At 36.9% G+C, this 9,459-nt stretch overlaps 1 protein-coding gene across 3 annotated transcripts in view; it reads right to left on the bottom strand.

The window, feature by feature from the left end:
- The window catches only part of ptpro (protein tyrosine phosphatase receptor type O), a 32,549-nt gene that overhangs the window by 4,297 nt on the left and 18,793 nt on the right, over positions 1-9,459 (bottom strand). For 2 of the 3 annotated variants that reach the window (XM_065273378.2, XM_065273381.2), the window contains 13 exons: positions 8,762-8,900; positions 8,284-8,404; positions 8,116-8,184; positions 5,652-5,735; positions 4,142-4,177; positions 3,946-4,027; positions 3,734-3,824; positions 2,254-2,330; positions 2,035-2,169; positions 1,818-1,940; positions 1,277-1,431; positions 411-546; positions 215-323 (listed from right to left, as the gene is read on the bottom strand). In XM_065273378.2, coding sequence (XP_065129450.1) covers positions 219-323; positions 411-546; positions 1,277-1,431; positions 1,818-1,940; positions 2,035-2,169; positions 2,254-2,330; positions 3,734-3,824; positions 3,946-4,027; positions 4,142-4,177; positions 5,652-5,735; positions 8,116-8,184; positions 8,284-8,404; positions 8,762-8,900 — 1,353 coding nt within the window. In that variant the 3' untranslated portion in view covers positions 215-218. The remainder of the gene's footprint in view (positions 1-214; positions 324-410; positions 547-1,276; positions 1,432-1,817; positions 1,941-2,034; positions 2,170-2,253; positions 2,331-3,733; positions 3,825-3,945; positions 4,028-4,141; positions 4,178-5,651; positions 5,736-8,115; positions 8,185-8,283; positions 8,405-8,761; positions 8,901-9,459) is intronic. The other variant, XM_065273379.2, reaches the window with a different exon arrangement.

Here is a 9,459-nt window from a genome sequence, read left to right as displayed (position 1 = left end):
GCGCAGCTCACGCTGTATGAAGCAGACGACGAGTGTCTGGGCTGTACGATGTCACAGACCAACTACGGTAATCGAAACTTTGTTGACAATTCGTTTTTAATTATTTTTTCCGATTAGTTGTTACAGCCCTAATAAACACGATTTTATTGATGTTCACAAGTCAGTTGTAACACATTATTCTTCACACATTTCTACAGTGTGCTGAGGTTCTCACTTCATTAAGACTTGCTGACGTTCTCATAGATGACATCACTGGTGTGGGATTGATGTTTCTTCTTCTTCCACATAAGCAGGACACACTGATGGATAAACACGTACTGCTCCTACACACACACACACAAAGACACAAACATCTGGTGTCATTTTAAGTTTCTGCTGATGGGATCTCAGTGGGATTCAGAGTTCTGTACCTCAGTCTGGACCATAGACAGTCTGTGTGAGCGCATCTCAGACACCAAGCCCAAAATATCCACATATTCATGTTCTTGAATGTGCTGCATGAGCCGATCCAGAGCGATGAATGTGCCGGTTCGACCCACTCCAGCACTGACAGACAAATCACACGTGTTACACAAACCATACAAGGGTTTCAAATAAGAATACATCATTAATGTTCATGAGCTGATGACATCATCACAAACACTCATCAAGCACAAATGGCACTGCAAAAAAATGACTTTATAACTTAGTATTTTTGTCTTGTTTTAAAGGAACAGTATGTAGGATTGTGGCCAAAACTGCTATTGCAATCACAAAACTTGTGGCTAAAACTGGTACTGCAATCACACAACTGGTGGCCAATACACAAAATGTCAACATAAACATCAGTTGAGGGCTGCAACTCCACTTTTTAAATGACAATATTCTGGCCAGACCACTGTTGTCAGTGATATAAGTATTTGAAATGAAAATTATTTCTTAATGTCTAGTGACATATCAGGGCAATTTTATGATTAATTTATATAAATTTCTTACATACTGTTCCTTTAAGTACAAATATCAACATTTAGATGAATGTGTGCTTAAAACAAGCAAAACAATCTGCCAATAGGGTAAAATCTTAACTTTTTTCTTAAACATTTAATTCAAGAATAATTTTTTGCTTGTTCACTTAAATGTTATATTTTTGCCTAAAAACTAAACTAATTTTCGTAGGTCATTTCGCTCATCAAGAAAATTCATCTTGATTTAAGATTTTTTAGACATTTGTACTAAAACAAGACAAAAATACTAAGTAAGAAAGTCATTTTTTAAAGTGTCACAGGTCTGATCTCACCTGCAGTGAACTATGATCGGTCCTTTAGTCCTGTTCACCTGCTGTCTGACAATTTGTACAAACTGCAATATGCTCTCGATGGCGTTGACCGTGGGCACGCCATGATCGGGCCACGATGTGTAATTAAAGTGTAAAACGTCTTGAGTTTCATCAGCCTGCGGAGAACGACACCAAAGATCCATCTAAGATACTGCAGATCACATTCAGTACAAGACAACAGATTTGAGACAACAGATGTCCTGTGTAGGGCTGCAGTAAAGGAGTTTCCCTTGCAGTGATTTTGTATAAAATTTGAAAAATTTACGAAAAACAAATTACTCTTATAACTCTTGTGAATTTATTTGGCCTTTATTATACATGTATGATGTGTAAAACAAGAAAGCATAGCTTCATGAATTTAACGAAAAGCGAAGTTGTTTGTAATCCATGCGGTTGGTTGGTCAGTAGCGCTGTAATACGGCATTACAGCATACAGCCCTAGTCCTGTGTTCATCCCTAAACTGACATTCATCTCAGGTGTTTGTGTGTTTGTGCTCCTCACATATCCCAGTCTGAAATTTCTGATGGTCCACTCCGGTGACTCTGTCTCTGACATCATCTCGACCGTCACCTCGCCGCACGCCACAGGCTCTTCTGTGAATGGCCAGTAATGGTCACACTTCACCTGGACATACGGTCATTAACGTCAGCAGGAGAACACAGCAGATGCTGTATATGGCCCCATACGGTAAGGGAAAGCGGTTGCTATGGGAACTCACCCTTCTGCGCTCATTACACTGCGTCAGCATAACAATAATGTGAGACTTCTGCTGTAAAACCATCTTCCAGAAATCATTTCTGGTGTCAGGAAGCGGTCCTTGTGTGGCAATGTACTCGGTCGGAGAATTATAACCCTGATGACAACAAAAACAGCTGATGATGATGAGCACAATTACATGAAGATCTGTTGTAAATTTGAAGTAAAGAGGTTCACTCACAGGAATATAGTTTGCATTGATGTAATCTGAACCTTCATCATTGTGCAGTGAGATCAGTTTAACCCGACTGAAGTCATCTGTACAGAAACAAACATTCAACAGATAAGAAGTCAACATGACCTGTACACACCAGTGTCTCCATCACACTCCTGACTAGGGTTCCAAAGTGGTGGAAAGTTTCTTGTAAATTTCCAGAAACTTTTCATGGGAACTCAATCTAGGGAATTTTGGAAATTTTCCAAATTGGAAACTTAACGGTAATTATTTGGAAATTTATATAAAAACTATATCACATACAAACCTAAAAAACATTTTGTTTGGTCAAAGGCAGACATGAATGCAAGGTAATACAATTTTTCAAAAAATACTCATACTTATGGTCATCAAGCAGTGGATTTGTTTGATCAATAATCCTTTAGAAATGAAAAAATGAAGAATGAAGAAAAAAATGTGCATAAAAAAGTGATCCTGATGAATTTTAAGGTTAATCTGCACTACCACGATTATCCACTAGACGGCACACTTATGCAATTTATGAAAAAAAACGAAGCCAAAACATTATTTACTAATTTTAAACTCTGTGTATGTTTTGATAATCGTTCTGAATCTGATCTCTAACAAAATTCCTTCACAAAAATGCAATTATTTCAGCTTTTTGCTAATAAAAAATATTCTTAAAGAAAAATACCCATATTTAGGAGTTTATAAGTAGAGAAAAAAATATAAATGGGATGGAAAAAAAATTCTCGGTTTTGTTTCTTTGTTTATTGTTTGTTTGAAAGCAGATAGTCTGTTCTTTCATTTCATATATTTGTATTTTTTTTATATTTTAACAAGAAAATTTTCAAAAAAGTCAATTTGTAAAACTTCTGTGAAAATCACAAAAAATGCTGGCGGGCAACTTTTAAAAAAAATGTCTGGCGGGGAATGAGTTAAAAATGTATATTAAAAATGTAATGTGTAAACTTTTGGGTGGTACAGTAATTCTGTATGATGAACAGAAAACTGGCTAGCAGAATGCAGAAGAAAGAGCATCACATCTTCAGCTAGCTACATGATAGCTAGCCTCATAAATTTTCAATGAAATTGTGCTAGCTTACATTTAGATCTGATTTACTGGCTTTAAGATATGATCTGTGCATGTTATGCAAGAATGCAAGTACATGCAGTGGTGTGGCCTCAATGGCCCTTCAGTAAGCAGTGTGCTGTGTGCATGTGGCCGAGGAAACTGAAATTGCATTAAATTTTGTTGTTTTAAACCAATTTATGCTGCAAGATCTTTTTTAACTACATTTAAGTTTCCTGTTATATGCAACTCTTCAATTTTTTCAAATTCCCAGTTTGTTTCCATTAATTCCCGTTAATGGAAAGTTTCCCCATGGAAAGTTTTCAGAAAATTTTGCAACTCTACTCCTAATAAATATGACAGCTAATGAACAGAGCATTTCTATAACTACAGGGTGGGCGGAAAGACACTTACAGGGCAGGATGTTGGTGTAGCGGTTTTTGGGTCTGTTGATGGGCATATCAGCAGCTTCATGAGTCAAATCCAGACCAACACTCTTCAATTCCTGACACACAAAGACCAAATAAACACAACATACACACATCTGGTTTCTGACACACAAAGAAACTGTAAGGGATTTCTTTAGTAGTAACACAATGACTAGACAATGAGAACTAATGTTTTACCTCAAACTGGAGAGAGAATTTGTACGCCGAATCTCTGCTCATATCTTTGATGTAAGTCTCAAAATCACTGAGCTGAACCGGACTGTACACACACACACACACAGAGAAAAATACTCAACAAACATCTTTAACATAATGAACGAAAACTACACAGTCAAACCATTACACGTACAGATGAACGTGATAATGTTTTTACCTGGTTAGTTTTCTCTTCTTAAGTGCTGTTTTACTCCTACAGGTGATGAAAGAGGCAGAATTATTACACAACTGAAAAACATTGACATCGAAAATCTCAAAGTCAAACATCTCTGAGTCTCAAATCTTTAAACATGCTGTTCACTTTTCAAGGAATTGTTTCAAAACCTCATCAATTATTACAGTAAATCCTTTATTCTGTACATGTACAGCTCATTGATTCTTCAGTACAGAAATTTTTTGTTATTTGCTGTAATGCACAATGTAAACTGCTTTTCAGCCTTAAGTCACACATCTTGCATTTATTTACTGGTGTATGTGACAGGATGGACTGAAAGTAACTTGTTTTACATAAGTTATCTTGCCGATATACTTTTAAAACTTAATTTTATGTTTACTAAGGTGAAGTTCACCTTTAATGAAATGACTGTAAATGTGATGTTTGACAGGAATCTCTAAACACAGAGCCCAAACATTCCTTCAAAGTGCTTGAACAATTGATCAGACGTGTAAAGTAGTGAAGTATTTACTCACTATTTAAATATCACTACATTATTTCTTTGACAAACTTTTACTTAACAAATCATAATGCATACACTGCAAAAAATGACTTTCTGGCGTGGTATTTTTGTCTTGTTTTAAGACAAAACATGTACAATTTAAGTAAATTTGTGCTTTAAACAAGCAAAAAAAATCTGCAAAAGGTTGTAAGAATTTTTTTTCTTGTATTAAGTGTTTAAGAAAAAAGTTGACTTTTTTATTACTCCATTGATTCCATTGATAAGCACAAATTAATTTAAATGTTATGTTTTTTTTTGTTTAAAAACTAGACTTATTTTTTTAAGTCATTTTGCTCATCAAGAAATTGCATCTTAATGGATATTTGTACTGTAAACAAGACAAACATACTAAGTAAGAATTTATTTTTTGCAGTGTACATTTTATAAATACAAGTTGGTTTTTACTTTTAATTCTTAAGTACATTAAAAATGTAGTATTTTATTATACTGTATTAATACTTAAGTAAAAGTAATTAAATACTAGATTTTTAATTAAATTAAATATGAAATGTAGTGAAATCAAAGAAAAACACGTACAGATACTTGAAAAATGTTTCTAATTACTTGAGTACTTTACACCTCTGCGATTCATAAAGCAAAACCAAGCAAACTTTCTCAATCTGATATGATGATCTGCATTCAGTCAGACACACAGAGAGGAAACGTGCAGGACACTTTGAATGTAAATGCAGTCTTAACACTAAACATCTCGAACCGAGCATCTGTTTGTGAAACTGACATGCAGAACAAAGTGTGACTGTTAGAGTCGAGCTGCTGGACACATCGAGCTGCGTGTTAACACAAAAGCCAGAGATGAAGCGTTTGAGGAACACATCTACTGTACATTCATTACTGGGTTCTGTTATGATATCTGTTCATCCACAATACACAACACAGCAAGAGAAAAACAAAGAGCCAAGCAGAAGAAGCAGTGCATGCGCGGCTACTTACCACGGATTAATATAAAAGGCCAAAAGATAGTCAGTCCAGAGGCAGGATGGGAGAAGCGTGAGGAACGCAAACAGACTCCTGCGCCTGAAGCCCATTGGACAGAAACAAAAGCAAAACATGAAGAGACCGGAGCAGAAGTGGACACACGTGATGCTGCATTAGTCACACAAATACACACAGATGAATCAGATATATTACAGGTTAATTCAATGCTCATGCAGTAAATATCAGAACGTGAGAACCACAGCACACGGACGGCCGGCCGCACGCACACGTTTTCTATATAATCAATGATCCTAAACTGCATGACTAAAGCAAACATTCAGTGAAGACACGACATCACAGGTCTGCGTTCAGCTGCATAGAGTGACTGCTGCTGAATTTACTGCACAAATCATTTTAGCAACAAACATCATCATCACTGACTGTAGTGAACATTTTGCTGTGTTATCTATGTAACATTTGATGTCTAATGCAGCTGATGATGTTTTAAATGATTAAAACATCATAAATGATTAAATTATTATAAAATAAAAGTTTTTAATCACTTTTATTTTATAATAATTTATCTGCATATTATGTTTGAATGATATATAAACATGTTTAACTATTTTAAAGTCCAGCTAACTGATCTGTTGTCAGTAGGGGCGTACCGGATCACAAAACTCACAGTTGGGATCACATTACAGTTTTGTGTTTTTGATACACGGATCGGATAATTTTTCGAATCATCAAAAAATGGGTGGGAAGAATCGAATAAGAACAAATAAAGAAACCACAAACATTTATAATAAGAACAAAGTTGCACATTAAGTAAGGTCTAAAATTGTCGTTAGGTACAGAAATTGAATCAAATCAATAAAAACACTGTCTTTATTGTATAAATTAAATATAATTATTATTTTTAGAGCTACAGAAGTGATTTTCTCTTTGTCTTGAGTTGTTTGATTAACATTAATGACACAGTCTTAAGGAGGTTAATTGAGGTAACTGTCTCTTTAAGATAAGCATGGACTTGGTTTCTGCCTCTATTCTATACATACACTTAAGACATATCCAAATGTTTTTATTAGATAAAGAATACTGTGGTATTTCGAGATCATTTTGTTTCTATTTGTCCTATCAAGAACGGTACAAAAAGATTTTATGTTTGCTTGCTTTTTGAAACGCGTCTCTCCGTGTATGCACTTTTGAGTGCAGTTAAACGCGCGCATACACACACAGATGGAGGTTTGGGAAGGAGATACAGCATAAACAGTCACTCCACATAAAAACCTTATGTTGTTATTTAAAGGGACATTCCACATTTTTTGAAAATATGCTCATTTTCCAGCTCCCCTAGAGTTAAACATTTGATTCTCCCGTTTTGGAATCCATTCACCTGATCTCCGAGTCTGGCGCTACCACTTTTAGCATAGCTTAGCACAATCCCTTGGTTACTTTCAATAGCAGGGGACTTTTTTCGGGAGTGTGTAATATCACTACACCTGCTGCAGCCATGTTACATCAGCAAAGTCCTTGATTATTACGCTAGAATGAGTGTATAGTTCCTAGCCATGGCTGCCTAGAAAATCACAACTTTTAGTTTTCCGTCGGTCTTAGTACACAATGTAACTACAGAAGAGTCAAGTTTTAAATAGGAAAAATATCCAAACTCTTTGGTTATGTTTAGCGCAATGCTTATGGTCTAATCAGATTCAATGGATTGCGCTAAGCTATGCTAAAAGTGCTAGCGCCCGACCCGGAGATCAACTGAATGGAGTTTTAACATTTGCAAGCCATTAATACACGTGCAAATGATAAACTTTCCTATTTAAGTTTGCATATTAATCCGCGAATCGCATGCCAGCTGAACCGTGGGATCCGTTACACCCCTAGTTGTCAGACATATACTTCAGACCAGGGGTCTCCAACCTTTGTGTGAGCAAGGGCTACAACAATGGATAAAAGTATCTGGAGGGCTACTTTTTATATAGTCTACTCAAAACTTTTACTTGTTTATTTTATTGTATTTTACTTGTTGATATGTTTTATCATTGTTTAATAAAAGGTTAACATACATAAAAGAAGCCAAGCTAATGTAAAAAATATGTAATAAATAAATATTAAAATTGAGGCTTTTAATAAAATGTGCTTTGGCGGGCAACTCACACACTCAGTATGGGCACCCTGGTGAAAACCACTGCTTTAGACAAACCAACTGACACTTCTAATATAAATATACATGAACTATCAAACAATTACTCAATATCTCAGCAGGTTTCATTTTAACTTGTTGAAATGTTATATGTACACTGACCGTCTTTCAGCTCTTATATTAAGCATTATGTGAGTGTGCGTAAAACAGACAATCAGACAGGAATCTTTATCATCAGTACTAACAGTGACGTGTGTCTGTGTGTGGGTGTGTGATTTCATTTCTCAGCTCTGTACGATAGACATCAATAAGATCAGAATGATGTACCAGTTATATGGAAGTTTTCCGTCCCGCTCAAAAGATGCGAAATTGACAAAGGTTTCAGCTGCACATTCCCTAAAGCCGCAAACATAGGCACTTTATTGTGATGCTGAGCAGAAACAAAACACAATTGATAGTAAGATGAAGATAAAAAGATAAAAAGAGATTCCTCACCGGTTCAGTTCCATGTGTTTCTTCCGTAACACCAACAGAAAGAGAACCAGCAGACTGATCAACAAAACACTGAGAACCGCCAGAGCTGAGATAGCGGCAACACTCGGGTTCATTTCACGTACTACACACACACACAAAGAGAATCAGTGTGAATTTTATTCATGGTGGAACAACAGTCTAGCTCAGGGGTTCCCAACCCTGTTCCTGGAGGGCTACCGTCCTGTAGATTTTAGCTCCAACCCCAATCAAACCCAGCTGAAGCAGCTAATCAAGGTGTTCAGGGTTGCTATATATTTACAGACAGGTGTGTTGGAGCTGGGCTTGAACTGAAGTCTGCAGGACGGTAGCCCTCCAGGAGCAGGGTTGGGCACCCCTGGTCTAGCTAGTCTAGTTAGAGTTAGTGACACAAACAACATGTTCACAGTGCATATGTTTGTGACCAGCAGGACACAGATGAAGAGTGAAGTGTGATGATCACCTGAGGTGGTGATGCTGATGTGAACGGGTTCACTGGAGCTGCTGTAGCTCATACTGATCACAGAACAGTTATATGATGTGGACGGCTGAAGACCAGAGACTGTCAAAACATGTGAAGCGGTGACCAGCGGCTCACGGACCTGCGGCACACACACACACACACACACACACACACACACACACCCACACACACACACACACACACACACACACACACAGAGAGAGATAGAGAGAGAGTGAGAGAGAGAGAGAGAGAGAGAGAGAGAGAGAGACCCATGATGTGAGTTGCCATTTGAACAGACTGAGGCGTTGTCATGACAAAAGCAGCAGTTATCCTTGTAAAGATCATTGCAAAAGGCCTCGTACATAATGCATATAAATTCTGTTGTCACTTCACTTTTAATGCTTAATCCTGTTCTATACACACACAATTCAGGCATTTACGGGACTGAATTCTACTGCCGAATTAACACCCAAAAACTGCAGGTAGTTACAACCACATTTACAGAAACTCTGCGTAGTGTCTTGAAAATTGAACTGAACAACTAGTTGTTGATGAAGTTTTTAAATGTGTAGTCTAGTGGTTAAAGAGTCAAGCTTGTAACCCAAGAGTTGCTGGTTCGAGTCTCACAGCCAGCAGGTTGTGACTATGGTGCCTTGCTTAACCCTAATTGCTCTCTGGGCGCTGCAGTGATAGCT

This window comes from Paramisgurnus dabryanus, chromosome 1, assembly GCF_030506205.2.
Source record: "Paramisgurnus dabryanus chromosome 1, PD_genome_1.1, whole genome shotgun sequence".
Lineage (NCBI taxonomy): Eukaryota > Metazoa > Chordata > Actinopteri > Cypriniformes > Cobitidae > Paramisgurnus > Paramisgurnus dabryanus.
The sequence above is the reverse complement of the archived record's forward strand: the minus strand, read 5'-3'. Positions and strand labels throughout refer to the sequence as shown.